The sequence below is a fragment of the Hypomesus nipponensis genome, chromosome 1 (assembly GCF_054491055.1).
Source record: "Hypomesus nipponensis isolate SF chromosome 1, ASM5449105v1, whole genome shotgun sequence".
In the NCBI taxonomy this organism is placed as follows: Eukaryota; Metazoa; Chordata; class Actinopteri; order Osmeriformes; family Osmeridae; genus Hypomesus; species Hypomesus nipponensis.
Genome location: NC_140361.1, coordinates 187,328 through 205,279, shown reverse-complemented (window position 1 = coordinate 205,279; position 17,952 = coordinate 187,328). Strand labels below are relative to the sequence as shown.

Genomic DNA, 17,952 nt, shown 5'->3' with positions numbered 1-17,952 from the left:
TATGTTATTTTATGTTGCATTGCAAAACAATGATCTATAATTGGATAGTTGATCCATGTCTTTTTACCCTTTGTTTCTCTTCTTATAGAGTTATATGAAAAACTACTACTAATGTTGTCTGTTTAAACTTGAATACACCCTGAGGCAAAAGCTGTGTCACCTCAGGCCCATCCTGCAGCTCAACAGCAGGGCAGAGCACAGTAACACAGCAGAGTACATTGAGCTGAGTAGGCTACATAGCTAACAGCTCAATAGGCTACATAGCTAACAGCTCAATAGGCTACATAGCTAACAGCTCAATAGGCTACATAGCTAACAGCAGAGTAGATAGCTAACAGCTGTATAGACTACATAGCTAACAGCAGAGTAGATAGCTAACAGCTGTATAGGCTGCATAGCTAACAGTTGAGTAGAGCTTGCACACTGTCCTTTACCTCTTTGCTATAACATTCTGGCTGGTAACAATCAACGCTGAAGATTAAAGTAAGAAGACAGGTGCCACCGGCCAGGTATTCTCAGTAATCATCCAATCAAGCAGGGCTGGCCCAAGGCATAAGCGAACTAAGCGGCTGCTTAGGGCCCCTGTGGCTACCAGAGGGCCCCCAAGAGCACATTAAATTACAGTTTAATGTATAAGTGTAAAAATGTATATATCCTTTTTTTTTATTGGCAACGATAAGCAACGCCAAGGGGCCCCCAAATCAATTTTGCTTAATGCCCCATAAAGGCTTAGGCCGGCCCTGCAATCAAGTCAACCCTGAGATTTGCTTCTCTGCAGTTGTGACAACGTCAGAACTAACTATGATGGAATCGAAAGGCTTAAAGAAGACAAGTTTAGATGTATGATGTCATTCCATGGCAAACTGGCAAACTAAGAGTAGCCTAAGCCTGTCTCATTAGATGGTCTCAAACTAAATGTAATTTCACTATTATTTCCATGTCAACTATTAGAATTAAGGTTTTTGTCCACTGCTCCTAAAAGAGGAATTGAAAACACCTACTAACAGAGCAGTTCCAGACCTCATGTCAGAAAAGAAAGCTCATATGAGTGATGAGACAGACCAGGGATGTCTAGACCCTTTTTACAGGGGCACGTGCCCCAGTATAAATCAGCTGAGCTCCAGTATATGTTTGAGTTTTAACAATTTACTTTATTAGTCAGTGCATTCATTTAGATTGATAATCGCGGAAAAAATAAATGCAGAATCCCAATCATCGCTTGAAAAATCAGCAGTTTAACCAAAAACACAAACCAATGCCCACAGAATTCCATGTCAGCGTGCTCTTCTGAGCTTGCCAAATAGCCACTGCAGCACGCACACAGAAGTCCAGGTGTTGGACTTGGCACACAAGTCAGAATTGAGCTAGTTTCTAAATAATAGGCCTACCGATCATCTTATTTTGACTAAAACATTAAAACAATATTACATGAAGCAAAAAAAAACAGTAGGCTATTTGCGCTCAAATGAATGCGGAAAAAAGGTGCACGCTTGCATTTTAACTATTGATGATGTCCCTGCCAGAGCTGATATCAAACTTGCGCCCCTGAACTGTTGTATAGTGGGTTAAGCAATGGGAGTTTCTATAGCCTAGTAGCCTAGTGCATTGTCCGCAGCAAGCTTGGAAGAAAAAAAGGGTTATGAATAGGGGGCCTGTGCCCCAGTAGGGCTTTATGTCTAACAACGCCCCTGAGACAGACCCACCCTGTGAGTCACGTTCAGGTGAGAACATGACATCTGCTCTCTGCTCAGCACTGAACACACTACCGTTACGCTACCGGCAACATTGCACGGCCACGAGTTGTTCTATGCATGACGTGTTTAAATAACTGTGCTGTCATCTACTCTAGGTCCATGTTTACAGTTTGACTTGTTTGCTGGAGGGTGTAACGGGGAGGCAGTGGGCTAATGGGGAATTGAACAAGTGGTGGTTTAAGTTTATTTATTCAGGTTAGCAGACTTTAGATGTCAACATTGGATAAGAGTAAATACACGTTTATTGATATGGTAAGGAACAATAAACAACAACAACCTATTTGAGCATAGTGTTTACAATCTGAAAGCAACACAAACGCTGCTTTGATATCTTAAATTGTATGGTAACATCTCAAAAGTAAAGTAGGGACTTTTCTTTTTCCAAACACCGTTGACTATACTGTAAACTAGTCGACTGATGATGAAAATAGCCTAATTTATAGACAGCATGTTCTTGTTGCATTTTGTCAATGGACTAGGCAGGGACTCTTGCTAAAAAAAATAGCTACGCATGAGAGCTCACAATGCTGTGATGAATTAAATCCAGTTTTTTAAGAAAATTGCCCTTTCTCCTCATATAGAGTATCTTACTCTGTGGGGTAAAAGCCGGTGATTGTCACTGCAGAATTTGGAACTGATGGACTAAGACTTGCTAGACTATTTGTTGCTTTCTTCTCGAGGGAAAATGTCTTCATACGCGGGCGGTAGTTCACTCGGAAGCGGGTAAGAAAAGGGATAGGAATGATTTAGTTCAGAATCCGTGGGCGAATAACCCGGGAGCTCAACTGACGGGTGGCCCCCGCATTGTACCTCCACTCCGGCTTCATCAAACACATTAAAAACACCCAAGTTTATATAGGAAACAGGCTGAAATTCTGCAGAGGAGAAGTCCTGTTCTTCGTTGAATATAATTGCCCCCGTACTCTGTCTCTGAGATTGCCTCCGTCTGTAAAACTGCGCTGTTTTATATTTTTTTATAATAATCAAGTTCATAAGCCCGAGAAGGCATTCCAAAGTGCTAAGAATGGTTGAGATAACTAGCCCTCTCTGATATTCCTTTAGTTGCTCGCACATGTGGTTTAAATCCACTGAGTGCAGGCAATAGTGTGAATATTTCCGCTCTACCAGAGACACCGTGTCCCCGTCCACCACGGCGCCAGAGAAGGCTGTGAGTACTCCTAGCAAGAACACCAGGATGCCCAGGAGGAACAAATTCCGACACCCGGGCTTCCCTTTGCAACAAAGCAGCGCAAAGCCCAGGAGCGCCTGGCCGATAACGATAAGTATCCCAGAGTAGAAGGCTCCGGCCGCAGTGCCCAGATGGAAATGCACTTTTACCCTTGTGCCCATCGCGATGCATTTGAATCCAACAACAACTTCGCTCACGGCACAGAGGAAGAGGAGGGTGCTGGAGATGATAGTACACAGTCCTTTCCCACTCAACTTCATTATATTCCTCCTCTACCTCTCCCGGTCCCTCTTGCTCCCTCATCCTCCCGCGTCCTCCTCGTCTGCCCCTCGCGAAGCGCTGTCAGACTGTGACATGATACGCCGGTGACAGCTATTCAGAACAAGGATCTCCAGTACTGCATGCTCTCTCTCGCGTTCCCGCTGCTTCATGAACGTATTAATTATTAATGGAAAGAATGGTTTGTTTCTGCGGTAAACACTCCCCAAATCCAACCCTGTGGTAATGAATACCTTCATGACACTCCTATCCCATCAAGTTATACCAGGATTATAGGCATCCCTCCGGTACTCACGTCGCGTGAGGGTGATTCATAGAATTTCTTCACCATGCTGCAGAGGAGCGGCAGAGATCAAACAATGTCTGGAAACCTGGGAGTTAAGACTTGGATCTTTCAGGGAGTTTAGTGACACGCAACATAGGCCAGTGAGTAGCGTGTACCAAACGCTGTCCGTGGTACTAAACCTGTGACCGGCTGTTGCTTCTAACAAGACTGTCTTTGGATTCTAATGGCATTTTGAGAAAACAGCATTGTTTTAGATAATATCTTTTTAAGTTTTTTTTTTTATTGCAGAAACTGGAAGAAGAAAAAATCCAGTTTTAGAGCCTTGGGGCTTTTGGATTGACACTTGTAGCCTAGCTGGAGCGACTCCATTTATTATTATAAATGTATATATTTTACAAGCTAGAACACCACTTACACTAAAATATGTATGTGGCTTAATATCAGCCTGTGTTGTGACTCATGTATTCTTAACTAATTTAATTTCTAGTTTGGTTAATTATAGATGCATTAGCTCTTTTCAATTCACCTAATGGTAGATTATTATGCCTCAAGCAGCAAAGTGGAAACATGACTGAAAGAAGACCTTCAAGGCATCATGGTTCACACAAGAATTCAAGAGAAGACTGCCCAGTTTACAATATTCATGTATTCAGGCTTTTTCTTGCATAAAAACATTGTAGGAGTACAGCAGTACAATACAGTTACCCTGTATTCTGCAAAAAGCTATATGCATTGACAACAAAGGTGACCCACTTCTTTAACATGATACATACGTGATATCTGGGTGCAGCAGGGGCCCTCCTCTGCTCAGCAGGTGTGTCTGGACACCAGCAGGGACCCTACAGAGAGCACTGGCTCACATCCTGACTACCTTGTCACGCAAAAACAGCAGAACTATCCTGGTTACAGCATTTCACCTAAACAACATGGCGATGCTGCACTACTGGTTAATAAGCAGCAACCTTGAGATAGAGGGATGGAGGGGAGGTGGAGGGATGGATGGATAGAGGGGATGAAGGTATGGAAGGAGGTGGAGGGATAGAGGGGATGAAGGTATGGAAGGTGGAGGGATGGAGGGATAGAGGGGATGGAGAGGGTAGGGCAGACAGGGAAAAGGAGGTGAGAGTGGGGTGGGGACCAGGGACTGCTCCTCAGCTGCTGGCCTCTCCCTCGGGCCCAGGGGCAGAGTCTGGGACCACCTCGGACCTCACCACAGGTCCGTATTTACTCTCCAGGGACCGGCCCACGTACCTCCAGTACTCCCTACGGATGGTATCCTTCTCTTGGGCTAGGACCTCGCACAGCTGGGGGGAGACAGAGAAGTGGGTCTGGGGGGTCAAGGGAGGGGGGGCTGGGGTCAGGGAGAGTACAACAGAGGGCAGTGTTGAGGAGTTGTGTTACCTCCAGGGCCCTGCTCAGGCACTCCTCCTGGGGGCTGGAGGAGCAGTCCAGCGCGTCCTCGTAGCTGTCCACCAGGAAGGCCAGGAGGTAGGGGGAGGAGTGGGTCTGCCTGAGCTCCAACACCTGCTCCAGCAGGCCGGGGTGGGTCGACAGGCCGCGGTCCTGCAGGATCCTGGACACAGGTCAGGGGAGAGTTACCAGGCCAGATGGGTGTCATCGTTATGTTGGCATATTTATCAACATAGTTATTGTCATGCACAGGGTGTTTAACAGCTGAATGGGAGTGTTTATATTTTGTCAAATGTTTGTCAATCAATGTGGACGAGCCAAAGGTCAAGCGGCACAGCAGGATGCCTTCCCCCACAGCCATGCCGACCCCGCCACTGACGCTCGTGGTCTAATCTCAGTCTCTCCAAGTACTCATGAAACCAAGAGAGTACTGCCATCTGCTGGAGCATGCTAGGAACTGTTGTGTTATGATTACTCAGTGTGTGAATGTATGAGGATATGTTGAAATCATCCATATTTAATTGAATTATGGAACTCACCCTTTCAGATAATTCCATGCACTTTCATTGTGTGGAGCTTTCTTTATTTGTTTGAGACAATACCTACAGAAAGAGTAATACAAATGTATTACGTATGGATAAGACACACTGCCAGTACAAATTCAACTAATTAAAGACAATAATTTCTATGTAAGATTAGAGAGGATTCCAGGTATGAATTAACAAACTTACCGAACTTCCCTGTCCAGTACGGCTGGGTCAGAGTAGCCAGTTGTGTGGGAGAGGACAAAGTGCCGCTGGTTCCAGGCGGAGTTGTTCCTGACATCCTCCTCCAGCAGCTGGTCCACATACTCCAGCTCCCTATCCCACAGGCTGTACTCCTGGGGATGACACATGATCACCACCCCCACAGTTTACTGTTTCAGGCCTCCATTTAAGATCCCATGACATGCTGTGGCCTTAGTGGTCCCCTTAAAAGTGTTTCTGAAGTCTCTTTCCCGAAATTCAGCCTTGGTGCAGAATTACAGCCACTACGAGCAGTCCCACAATGAGCTTTCCTCAGGACGTGCTGTTTCTGTGTCTGTAGCTTTAAATGCTATGAGAAAGAGACGGGGCTAACTGCCATGCTTCGGTCATTCGCAAGCCATGATGTCTCGAGGAAAAACCAATATCGCGCTCGCAGCTCATTTTCTCATTGGTGGGCCAAATGTGGTGCGGGCAAAGCAGAAAAAGGGGAGGTAACCTTCCTCCTTATGATAACATAAGGAGAGGATTTTCAAAACCGAGCGTTTCAGCTTTCATTTTCTCAAAGGTGGAGAAGAATACACAGGACTTGGTTTACACCTATCGAAATTTCTAGCCACTGGGGGACCAAAGGCAGGCTAGGGGAACTCATTAATGTTAAATAACCTCCTAAAGTCAACATTTCATGTCATGGGACCTTTAATAATTCTGTAATCATGTATTGAGCCGATGCTTTTTATACTGTGCTTCCCCCATTCCCATGAATCAATAATAAGCACAATAAAATCAGACTATGTTCAAATCCTGATACTCTGTGTATAAATCTTGACCATGTATGAATCTTAAGGCTGCTACCTGGATGACCCACTGCCTGTGCTGCCATGCATGGTAGTTCTTGGCGTCCTGGTTCAGGATGTCTGCTATGAACTCCAGCTCCTCCGAAGGGTCGTTCAGCCACTCCACCACGATGCGTCTGTGATGCCTGGAGACCAGGGGTCAGAGAAAGGTCACAGGGAGCAGATAGGGTAGCGAGCATGGAGTGTGGACAAGCTCATGATGGTCATATTTCTCTCTGCCATAGCGCAGGGACTTGGGTTCAAATCCATCCTGAGGCAATGTCCAGCATGTCTTTCTTTCTCTCCCTCCCTACTTTCCTGTCTGTCTCTATGAATAAAGTTGACAACAAAAGGACACAAAAAAAACACTGCATCACTGTGGCATCCAAGCCAGAGCTGCTCCCTTGCAGGAGCTCACCAGAGCTGCTCCCTTGCAGGAGCTCACCAGGGCTGCTCCCTTGCAGGAGCTCACCAGAGCTGCTCCCTTGCAGGAGCTCACCAGAGCTTCTACCTTGCAGGAGCTCACCAGAGCTTCTACCTTGCAGGAGCTCACCAGACTTGGTAGTTTTTTGGCTGGTCCTCGATGATGGCTGTAATGTAGTTCATCTCCTCCCGAAGGTCCTTATCCAGAGCCTGCAGCAAGACTCTACGATAGTGCCTGCAGATTCACACAAAGGAAGTCAGCCCTTGCAATGTTTTTTCTTTTTTTCATTCAACTTGAAATTTTTAGTTTTTTATGTGATGAGCTGGTATAGTGACGTGTGGCTTCATTACCATACGGTATAATTTGCTGCGTTCAGTTCAATGGCCTCTGCAGTGAGTGAGAGGGCTCTTTCACTTTTCTCATCATTCTTCAGTAATGCTCGGAAATAGTCATATACATCCGTGACTGTGGGAAAGAACATGCATTGTAACTTATCTTTTGTTCGAATATTGATGATTGAGGGATTTAAAAAAAACGTAGAGCTAGGTATATACACTTTGCTCTTTAGACTGTGACCATTTCACTTACACTTGTCAGAGTACGCTATCTTCACAACAGGATTGGGTCCGTCATCTTGTGGAACGCCCTCTAAATCCGACCACTCTTTCCTATCTCTGTCGAGGAAAATAAATTCAGATCATTCAGGTTCCCAATCTGCAATCGCATGCTGGTTTGTTTTAAGTCAATTATGCTAGCAGTTAGAGCTAGCTAGGAACCCAGGCAGGTGTAACTCGAGCAGTGGTCACTGACAGATTTTCGTAGACCATTGAGACTACTAGCTTGATCTAAGACCCGTTTATGGATGATGCTTGAAGCTGTCAAGACAACACATCTTTCACACCGAAGCCAACTAGCAGCTAAACAAATACAGTGCTAATTAGCTAGCGAAGAAGAGAAGGCTATGCAAAACGAAGCATTATGATGGCGCTCGTCATATTCATTGGCCAGTTACCGAATATTGCCAGCTAGCTAGCCAGCTAACTTAATTTACCTATAAAAGACATATCGGAAAGGGTTCACGTAATCAGCTTCAGGCTCCTCTTCAAAATCCCCTTCGCCTTCATTCTCCTCCTGAAATTCCGAGGGTATCCCATAATTGTCTTCTAGACCGGACATTTTTAGTTAATTCGCACAGTAGTTTATGCTAGCCGAGTTCGCTAGGAAATCTTCTTCTTGTAGTTTTAATGGAAGGTTGCAACCAACGTTTAAGGCGCATCATCGCCGCCTACTGTTCGGGAGTGTGAAGTCGGTGGCCTTCACAATCTCAAAATAAACCCCAAAAATCAACACAATACATAAATAAAGCACCTATATGCTAACCCTCACCGTTGTTTAAAGGAGGTCAGTCCGAGGACACTGCAATCTATCATGTGCAGAAGTACACCTACACATTTCCACTGCTCTTTTCAATTCCCACAGTATTTTCGTTCATGTTTTTACCTCGTGGACCCTGTACTTATTTGCAATGTAATTTCCAATACAGCTTTTCTTTTGATGGGAAAAAGGAGAACTGGTTCCTCCTCTTCAGTTCTAGAGGCTACATCCCGATAACATCAACTTGAGTTACTTTCAACTTAGGAAACAGATTGGTGCATGAGACAAAATGCAATATTTCTTTTCAGCGTCATGGACCAGTAACAGTGAATTGTTTTTTCCAGTGTCATGGACCAGTAACAGTGAATTGTTTTTTAAAAATAACATTAAACATTGAAATAATTAAGTCATTGACTGCAATGACAAAAAAATAGTCATTTTTCAAATGTACTTTTTATTAGATTTCAGCTGCCAAATCCATATAAAAAAAAAGACATTTGTATCCATTGAAGTTGTATAGTATGATGGGGAAAACACAAAAGGTGGAAACAAAAACAACTATTGGTTTCATCTAACCTACAATAAACCCAAAACAACCATTACTATTAACTAACATGCAATAGACCCTTAACAACCATTAGTATGAACGGAAGTGCAATACAACCAAATAAGTAGTATCTAACTTTAGTACCAGATGTATGTGATTATGTTTTGGGGGGGGCAAACAGAAATAGCAAACAATCACTGTTTGCCATTTCCATTGATAGGCAGTTTCTTGTACTCGTCAGAGTCAGTGTAGACCTTGATTTTAGGTCGAGCAGACATCTTTCCTACAAAGCTCTTCAGGGAAGGAAAGCTATCCAGGCAGCAGTCGCACAGGACCAGGTGGTTGAGCAGGATATCAAACAGATTGTAATCAGCAAAGGAAACCTTGAAGAGATAACACACACAAAACACAGGGAATGAAGTCTCCAGATGCTCTCATGAATAAACTTTTCCCTAGTCTGGCAGGATTGAGTACCTTATCACCAACAAGAAAACCTGTTTTGTTGCGAGCCATAACAGCCTCAAACTTGGAGAGGTGGTCAGGCAGGTCTTTCAGGTACTGCTCCTTTCCAGTTTCCTGTCATAGTTGAGTGAATAAAATGAGTCAATGCCATGGTGATAAAACACAATAACCACTTGAGCAGTTGCCCAGTCATCTACATGACAACAATGTAGAGATGATTTCAATCTCACTACAGCCATCAAACTGATTATGAAAACCAGACGGACCCGAAGGTGCTTTAGATGTGGTGAAATAAGTCAGCAAAGCTCAACCGCTCTAACAACCAAGAGTCAACTCCTACTCTTCTGCAGGAGAAAGGATACCAGAGCTACCTCCCATACGTACGTATTCCTGGTAAATCAGGCGACCGTATTTGAGACGCAGATCTTCTACGCCATCGTTCATCATGTCGATGAGAGACGCCTCTTTAGCGTCCTTCCCATACGCCCCTGAAGACAACAGCAACCCTTTACACTCCTGATTCATGTAGCAGCATCAAAAATTGTTCAGCAAAAAAATCCAAGTAATAAATTTGTGTAATTAAACAGTATTTCATTATGCAAGGTCTTCTTATACCAGCTGTTGTTTAAATACAAATTATAGCCTGTAAATGGATTGTAATATATGGGTTTTAATGGACAATTACTCAAGACACTTAGAAGACACTTCTATCCAAAGTGACTTACAAATTGTGTCTAGTATCTGCAGGGGGATGTGGGTTAGTGTGGGACTCAAAACCTACTATGCAATTTACACACTGCGAAGCATTGACGGGTAGTAGTGATACAGTACATGTGCCTAATAAGAATATAAAATAAAGAGTCTTGGTCTATAAAAATGATGTACAAATTCTATGAATTACTGATCTTATATCAATAAGAGAGTGAGGATGCAAATCACCATGATTGCGACCCAAGTGTCTCAGGATGGCGTTTGACTGAAACAATGCCAAATCTCCATCCTCAAACTTGGGCAACTGGCCAAAAACCTAAAACAACAAAAATAGTTTTTTTTTCCAATTGTAAAGACATTATGCACAGGTGTCACATTATAATTAGTGAAGATATATAAACGGACTATTATAAAATCAGTAAAAGTTAAAAATAAGATATTTCACTCACACAAGTGGCTTTTAGGTCTCCCTTCGTCCAGTCTTCGAAGTTGACGACAATGTCTTTCCACTGCTGGCCCTGGTCCGCCAGCATAATCTTGGCAGCACTACAGCGCCCTGTTACACAAAACATTGTGTAAAAAACAAACCTTTGGCACACAGACTAAAGTAATCATAGGAAGTCATAGCGCAGTCATATTTAATGGTGACTGAAAACATTTTTTTTTATTGATATTTTTACATGAATACATTCAGACTAATTTCTCCTTAATTTTGTCAAAACAATGTAGGGTCAGGGTGGCTCATTAATGTCGGCCTATGAATGCATGTGTCACATGCAATACTCTAGGGCTAGCTCCAGGGAAGGAATTGGGAGGAGAGGAAGATAATCTCTTTAGTGAATCAAATTCCGACGAGGCCAAATCATCTGAACAGAACAAAAATGTAGATGTTAGCTAATTATTTCATTGCAAAGTAATGCAATGAAATAAGTCAGTCGATTAATCAGACAAAACTCAAGCGCCAAGTGGAAAATAGGTTTGCCCCTGGAGAGACAGTCACGTGCTCAAGATCATGTGGCATTATGATTTTACAAATACATTAATTTCTCTGTTCTTTACACATACCTCGCACAGCAAAGTAAGTGATAGTGTAGGGCGGCACTATAGGGGTGACAAAGGTGATAAGTCACAGGAAAAAAAGCATTTTTCATCACATACTGTATCCGGACATTTAAGCGCTACTCAGACAACTTACTAGCTAGTTCAGTCCAACAAATCAGGACACGAACTCAAACTCAAACGAGCACACTGCGTCGCGACGCGTGTTACATAACGATTAACCCACGTTTCTTGTGTAAGCATTACTTGTAGATTAAGCCATCTTTACAAACGCGATAACATTCACTTTATAACCGTACATTCACTGAAGCAGTCGACTTGCGATTGCGCTATTTAGAAACCTCTGCAACTACTAAATGAAAAATCTAAAACTAGCTAGAACTAGCACAGAGCAATACTGCATAATGCATTAACATTGCAAAAATACGAAATTTGCAACTTACTTGTGCAGGCAAAAGGGAATGTTGTAGGTTAGGTTGACTGCGTTAGTGACGGAGTGCGTTTGGGAACAAGAGTCTGGACATTTAAAGCGACGGACAAAAGAGATCTTGGAGACGCCCATCTCTACGTGCTGAGTCATTCTGACTGCTAATTGGTCTATTAGGACAAAGTTGAGCTCCCCGAGTGTACACTTGGAAAGCAGTAGTTTCTAAGCAACGTGTTTATTTTTCATGTATGATACATTGTGGTTTCGTGACAATACCACTGCTGGTGAATGCCATATTCAAAACTGTCCTAACAAAACAAAGTCAATACGTTTCCCACATGTACTCGCATAACTAGTAGCCCATTTCTTCCCTTCCCACTCCCTCACACGAACCTTATTTTATTACGCATACATGCAATGTTGGAATGTGCATAGGAGTGTCAGGTAAAATGCCTCCGGGTAGCAGATTCATTAAAAATTCAAAGAAAATCTTACAAACTGTGAAAGTGTTGTATTGCTATATTGTAGCATAAATGTTTGTCTGCTGTGCCAGACCATCTCCAGTGTCCCCTGTGCCTGCATAGTGTGTAGAGACTGGGTTCAGTTGGGTGCCCAGTTTCTGGATGATAAAGTTGAGTTCTTCTGTGACCTGAGACTTGTCTTCCAAGAGCTCGTAGCGAAGACTCGAGATGTCCTGCTTGATCTCTTTAAGTTCCCCTGAAATCAGGGATGTGGAAGGACCGAGACAACAAGAACAAAGGACAACACTATGAGACAGTGTGACCGTGATGTTGTACCTGTACTTTAGATTAATTAACCTTAATCTTTAGAGCTATACCTTCATTAACTTCATCACTTTCTTTATCCACCTGCGCTTTTAAGACATATCTCTTGACGAGTCTCTTCATAATTTGCTGCAATCATGAGATTAATTATAGTAAGCAGGTGGGATGTTGTGTTTTTATGGAGGATTCAAAGACAAGCTCTCTGGGTAACATTCTGGAGCGCTGACAGGCATTCTGTACCTGATAGCGAGTGGGCTGGTTCAGCTGGCTGTTTAAACTGTGAAGCGCTGCCATTTGATGGTTGGCCTACATTAAGACACATACTTAAAACATACTTTAAAACAGACACATAAACAATGTTATGAAACAAAATATCTTGTTTCATAAACTGTCACCATCTAGGTGACTTCATTTATGTGACTTCAAAATGTATTCATACCCTGGACTTAGTGTAGTATATCCCCAGGTCTGTCTTCCCCTCCAAGCTGCGTCTTGGGCAGCGGAGGCGGCAGATGACTGCCTGGATGACCCTGAGGAAGGACTTGGGGCTTGGCACCAGGCTGAAGGGGGGGGGGAGGGTCCTTCCATTGTCAAAGTAGGACAGCCACAGTTTAGACCGCGCAAACTTCCACTCCACATCAGCATCATCCTGAGAGAAGGGAATGACTATATAATCATGGACTGGAAACATAGTCACCTAAAAAGTTAACTTTTAATCTTCCCATATTAAAAGAAACATGTTCAGGTGTTGGTGTAACGGGTGCTGGTAGACCATACCTCTATCTCTTGATAGGAGCTGTTGATCATGGCTATGAGCATGTTTAAAAGCACCACCACCATCGTCACATTATAAATTCCAAACAGCACATAGCCAATGTTCTCAATGAACTTGTGGTCATACTTTAGCACAACCGAGGACACCTCAGACAGTCCAAATATCGACCAGAACAGCGTCTTGAAGCTCTCCTCCACCCTACAGTAACAACATGAAACTGGTCACTTTTTATAAGGAAAGACAATCTCTTGTGTCACTTAAACAGTGTCAGTAGCTATAGGGAAGAAGAAAAAAAGAACAGTTTGGCACTGTATATACTGTAACAGATACCCAGTAAAGGCCCTTCTTTCAAAACCTATTTTGAAAAGGCATTATTTATTTAATTGTGTGACATGATACTCCTACTGCATAGCATGCCTGTCTCCATACCTCATCAGTGGATTAACATTGTAACCCGACCCCTGACCCCATCACAACAGCTTGAGAGCACTGTAGACCCAAACCCCAGTCACACCCAGGATCATGTTGTATGTGCTGGGAATGTACCAGCTGACTGTACCAGCTGACTGTAACAGCTAACATCACACTGATGAACATACTCACGTGGTAAAGGCCAGGTTGACCTTGGCGCCCAGGTAGTATGAATACAGGATGAACATGCCTATCATGAACGCCAGGAAGACCATGATGAACAAGACCATGAACTTGAAAATGTCCTTGACCGTCCGGCCCAGGGAGATCTGCAGAGGCCCGAAGCTTTCGTTGGCCGGCAGAATGTAGGCGATCCGCAGGAAGCTGAGCACCACGGCGATTGAGTACAGCCCCTCTGAGATCAGCTGAGGATCTGAAGGGCTCCATCTGGCCCTGGCTGGCAGGGGCACAGAACCACACAGAACCAGTCAGAACCACACAGAATCACACAGATAGTCAGAACCACACAGAACCAGTCAGAATCACACAGAACCACACAGAACCAGTCAGAATCACACAGATAGTCATAACCACACAGAACCAGTCATAATCACAGAACCACACAGATAGTCAGAACCACACAGATTCAGTCAGAATCACACAGAAGCAGTCAGAACCAGTCAGAATCACACAGAACCACAGATAGTGTAAGAACCATGAACCCAAACACTGTCAGAACTATGGACCTTTGGAACTATGGAACTTTCCATGTGCACTATTTGTATGTAGCTTTCGATAAAAGCCCCTGCTGAATGAATACATTAAATTGAAGAGTACCCAGTGAGGAAGCAGGTTTACGTCATACTTCAAGTCCCCCCCAAAAAAATGAATGAGTTGTTTGCAAGACAACACACTTCTTCCAGATCACTAAAGTGCTTGTTCCCTCAGCGTTTATGCGGTGAGAATGTCAAGTTGAAAGACACAAGTGCTCCTTGCTCTCACCGTAGGTAAAGTATCTGACATGTGGAGGCAGGGTGACGAGGGATAGATCGCTGGCCTGAACCTGGTCATCTACGTATTTCTGAGCCTTGTTGGCCAGATGGAAAGCTATGAATCTGGCAGTGAAGGAGGCTGTGAAGATGGATAGCATGCCAAAGTCCAGAACGTGCCACAGCTGCAAGATGTACTCCCTGCAGCCCTGAGTCCACAGCTCCTTACACTGCGACCACATCATCCCTGCACAGGAAACAGGAAGACCACAGTGCTGAGAGCAGACACCCACACTGAGAGGGATTTGTTTTGTTGTACAATTCCTCATAAGTCTGATCTAACCAGCAACCCAGATAATGATGAGGCCCTCTGTGCAGCTGAAGCGTGTGGTGGTCACCCTGAACACCTGGCGGGGGTGCTCCGTGACCGTCTCGTTGGGCAGCGTGGTGATGCCTGTGAAGCGGTCTGAGGCGCTGAACACCAGCAGACACAGAAAGATGATGAAGGAGGCTGCATGCGCCACAAACTTCATGAAGGGGCTTCGCAGCACCGCGCCCAGCTGCAGAGACAAGCAACAAGTCAGACCACGTTATTCAGCCTTAAACAGTTTGATCATTTACTAATCCAACCAAATAAACTAAATGTTTAGACCTTTGTGAAGCGTAACAGGTGTTGTGGCTTTGACTGTTCACCAGAGTGTTCGACATGATGGTGAGTAGGGATGACAGTAGTTTGGCATGGTGGTGGTGAGTGCTGATGGCAGTAGTTTGGCATGGTGGTGATGACAGTAGTTTGGCATGGTGGTGATGGCAGTAGTTTGGCATGGTGGTGATGGCAGTAGTTTGGCATGGTGGTGATGACAGTAGTTTGGCATGGTGGTGATGGCAGTAGTTTGGCATGGTGGTGGTGGCAGTAGTTTGGTATGGTGGTGGTGAGTGGTGATGGCACAAGTTTGGCATGGTGCTGGGGTCTCACCCTGCTGCAAGGGCACAGCCAGTAAGCTGTGGCGAGAAGGGGCAGACCTAGGCCCACCAGCAGCACCACGAGGCACTTCACCAGCAGGCTCTGCTCCCTTAAGAAGGACAGGTCCTCGTACCACAGACTCAGGAGCTGCTGCTGGCAGTTGGGGTGGGCTACAAACTGAGGAGGAAGAACGGGAAAACAAATGAAGTGACGTGAGATTGAGATACTGTGAGCACAGTGTTTGGCAGCTGAGATGTGGACACTTTGCACTATGCCTGGAAATACAGAGCGTTCTTTGACCACTGAAATACTGTTAGAACTATGCATTTCTGATTTTGTACATATGCACTGTTGCTTTGCATAAAAGTGTCTGATAAATGACTACAGCCCAGGGCTGTAATCATAATATGTATGGAGGGGGGGGGGGGGGGGCATCCCCAATATTCAAATCTGGTAAAAAATGTCCCCCCCAATATATTGATATAGAAATATAAATAAAATATGATTGTGCTACTACGACAGGGAACCACGCACTGTCCAAAATTATCATAAAAAATGTAATCATATTTATAACTAAACGTAAAAGGGTTTTCAGGGGGGACCCTTGGACTCCCCAGCAAATTTCGTCCCCCCCAATGTTGACTCCATGGCTACGGCCTTGCTGTAGCCTAATGTCAAATGTAAAATCTCAGGGTCTCGGTCTTGGCAGGACCTGTCGCAGTTACTTGCCTTCTTCACCTCGTACTTAATGGCGAGTTTGACCCTGTTGAGGAGGGAGTGGCGACGCTGCCGCTCCTCCGTCTCATTACTTATGTCACCGTTCAGGATGGCCTCAACCTCCTCCGTGTCCCGACACAAGTCCAGAACGCCCACCGCGAAGTCCTTACACTGCAGAGACAGCTTGCGATAATCATTCTGGACAAACAACAAGAGACAGAGAAGGGCAACATTAATGTCCACTATTTTCCAGTCAATTTGTGCATGTTATAACGAAATCGTTATGAATAACTCATGATCCTCAATATAAGTTCAACTGACACGACACATGATTTTGTGAGACAATTGAGTACTATGCAGTCCTGATATCATGAAGAACACAACAAGTAGCCTAGTTAATTGTTGCCAAATATATATTTACCAGGGAGAAGCAATTGTGTGTTGTCTCTTTTTTAATGTTCTTTTTCTCCTGGTGGACACAGTAGCACATATACAAACACCAGGCATAAAATTGGTGTTAATAGAAAACATAAGATTAAAATATATTCCGTGCACTAAATGTATCAGACGTAAAAACATACAAATCAACTCAACTTGAAGAACATATTGTTATACCACAATGTAAAAAGCAGGAAAACGAAATGACATTTCAAGCCATTTTTATCCTGTAGCCTACCTTGAACTCTTTCTCGATGTTGGCAAGTTTGGCCAGCTCATTGCTGAGCTCCAGCGCCTTAAAGACGGGATCTTCGCTGGAGAGGGACAGGTAAGCAGGGCTAGCCAGCCCCCGGTACGCGTTAATGCGAGCCCGCGAGTGGCTAAATGAGTCGTTGAGCTGTTTCTCAGTGCAGTCCTCGCACTTGCAAAAGTAATCGTGCGGCTGCTCGATGCGTGCGCCCTTCAGAAGTAGCATGTGAACCACCTCGTACTTCTGGCATTGCGCCGCCAGTATCACGGGAGTGATGTCCGGTGAGAAGCGCGTGCCGTCCTCGTCGTACGAATAGAAGTCGTCGTCCTCCAGGTCGCGGGGACTACGCGTCAGACGCTCACTGGTAACAAAGGACGGGTGGGCCAGGATGGTCTCCACTATCCTGACGTAGCCCTTGCTGATGGCGAGAAGGAGCGCATCCCCGATACGCGCCAAGTTGTCTTTCCGCAGGAGTAGCTCCGTCACCTCCAGGTGCTCGTTTCCAACCGCCAGCTGAAGCCCATTCTGGCCCATGTAGTCCACACAGTTCACATTAAGAGCAGGCATCTCCTCCAACATCTTGCGCACCACTGGGATATTGCCATACTCTGCAGCATCCAGAAAACGCTCCTCTTCAGCGGTAAGTTTGGTGCCGCGACCATTGAACATGAGTGCCGGGCCGCGCACCCCTATCCGACGGCCCCTATCTCTGGTTGCATTCATGCGTCTGTGCGTGGCAAGTTCCGTCGTTGTGGACAGACTGAAACAAATAACCTGCTTCGTTCAAATCAGACTTTGTGTGTGCGTTACAGATCACGCAGAAATTAATCGGCCGACTGTTTAAGTGCGTGATTTGTTGCTTTATATTTCTTTCACATCCTGTGATACAAGTCAGCGTCATTCTGCCTCCTGTGTGTGTTCATGGTGGCATACGAGATGGAAACGCGTCTTTTCTCACCTCAGCAGCAGCAAATCAGGATCAGCCGTCATGGAACAGACCCCCGACACAGAACTCCTACTGGTTTAATAGCGTTTTAATGAAACACTACAGATGCTAGGAGCACTACAGGTGCTGCTGTCTGTGGCACATTATCATTGCGCCAGATACCAACAGAGCCAGGC

General features: G+C 44.6%; 4 protein-coding genes across 4 annotated transcripts; all 4 read right to left on the bottom strand.

Moving 5' to 3' along the window:
* Nucleotides 1-1,931: 1,931 nt before the first annotated feature.
* On the bottom strand, nt 1,932-3,257 carry tmem271 (transmembrane protein 271). Its single transcript, XM_084698750.1, has one exon. It carries the CDS (start codon nt 3,201-3,203, stop codon nt 2,412-2,414), a length of 792 nt encoding a protein of 263 aa, XP_084554876.1. The 5' UTR covers nt 3,204-3,257; the 3' UTR covers nt 1,932-2,411.
* Nucleotides 3,258-4,139: 882 nt separating this feature from the next.
* Nucleotides 4,140-8,160, bottom strand: fnta (farnesyltransferase, CAAX box, subunit alpha). Its single transcript, XM_084669107.1, has 9 exons — nt 7,973-8,160; nt 7,510-7,595; nt 7,272-7,386; nt 7,051-7,155; nt 6,517-6,643; nt 5,650-5,798; nt 5,458-5,520; nt 4,910-5,081; nt 4,140-4,812 (listed from the first exon to the last, which is right to left on the bottom strand). Exons 1-9 carry the CDS (start codon nt 8,095-8,097, stop codon nt 4,660-4,662), a joined length of 1,095 nt encoding a protein of 364 aa, XP_084525233.1. The 5' UTR covers nt 8,098-8,160; the 3' UTR covers nt 4,140-4,659.
* A 569-nt stretch (nt 8,161-8,729) lies between these two features.
* On the bottom strand, nt 8,730-11,656 carry gstp1.2 (glutathione S-transferase pi 1.2). Its single transcript, XM_084669218.1, has 7 exons — nt 11,518-11,656; nt 11,081-11,116; nt 10,465-10,571; nt 10,244-10,331; nt 9,689-9,792; nt 9,317-9,418; nt 8,730-9,225 (listed from the first exon to the last, which is right to left on the bottom strand). Coding segments are annotated over exons 1-7 (627 nt in total). The 5' UTR covers nt 11,519-11,656; the 3' UTR covers nt 8,730-9,036.
* Nucleotides 11,657-11,749: 93 nt separating this feature from the next.
* trpc3 (transient receptor potential cation channel, subfamily C, member 3) lies at nt 11,750-17,556 on the bottom strand. Its single transcript, XM_084668978.1, has 11 exons — nt 16,819-17,556; nt 16,155-16,340; nt 15,438-15,602; nt 14,805-15,021; nt 14,475-14,708; nt 13,665-13,929; nt 13,064-13,259; nt 12,726-12,935; nt 12,527-12,592; nt 12,340-12,415; nt 11,750-12,218 (listed from the first exon to the last, which is right to left on the bottom strand). The coding sequence occupies exons 1-11, from the start codon at nt 17,551-17,553 to the stop codon at nt 12,019-12,021; spliced, it is 2,550 nt and encodes an 849-aa protein (XP_084525104.1). The 5' UTR covers nt 17,554-17,556; the 3' UTR covers nt 11,750-12,018.
* Nucleotides 17,557-17,952: the final 396 nt, after the last annotated feature.

What these genes read in the sequence shown, in the direction of transcription:
- fnta (XM_084669107.1), bottom strand. Translation starts at nt 8,097, where the DNA reads ATGTCCGGTCTAGAAGACAATTATGGGATACCCTCGGAATTTCAGGAG. An exon ending in ACAGGCAGTGGGTCATCCAG is followed by an intron (nt 5,799 to 6,516) that starts GTAGCAGCCTTA and finishes TGTCATCCCCAG; the next exon opens with GAGTACAGCCTGTGGGATAG. An exon ending in GCATGGAATTATCTGAAAGG is followed by an intron (nt 5,082 to 5,457) that starts GTGAGTTCCATA and finishes ACCTGTGTCCAG; the next exon opens with GATCCTGCAGGACCGCGGCC.
- gstp1.2 (XM_084669218.1), bottom strand. An exon ending in CACTTACTTTGCTGTGCGAG is followed by an intron (nt 10,572 to 11,080) that starts GTATGTGTAAAG and finishes TTTGTGTAACAG; the next exon opens with GGCGCTGTAGTGCTGCCAAG. An exon ending in GCCTGATTTACCAGGAATAC is followed by an intron (nt 9,419 to 9,688) that starts GTACGTATGGGA and finishes CAACTATGACAG; the next exon opens with GAAACTGGAAAGGAGCAGTA.
- trpc3 (XM_084668978.1), bottom strand. Translation starts at nt 17,553, where the DNA reads ATGAATGCAACCAGAGATAGGGGCCGTCGGATAGGGGTGCGCGGCCCG. An exon ending in ACATCGAGAAAGAGTTCAAG is followed by an intron (nt 16,341 to 16,818) that starts GTAGGCTACAGG and finishes TTGTTTGTCCAG; the next exon opens with AATGATTATCGCAAGCTGTC. An exon ending in ACCAGCCCACTCGCTATCAG is followed by an intron (nt 12,416 to 12,526) that starts GTACAGAATGCC and finishes TCATGATTGCAG; the next exon opens with CAAATTATGAAGAGACTCGT.
- tmem271 (XM_084698750.1), bottom strand. Translation starts at nt 3,203, where the DNA reads ATGAAGTTGAGTGGGAAAGGACTGTGTACTATCATCTCCAGCACCCTC.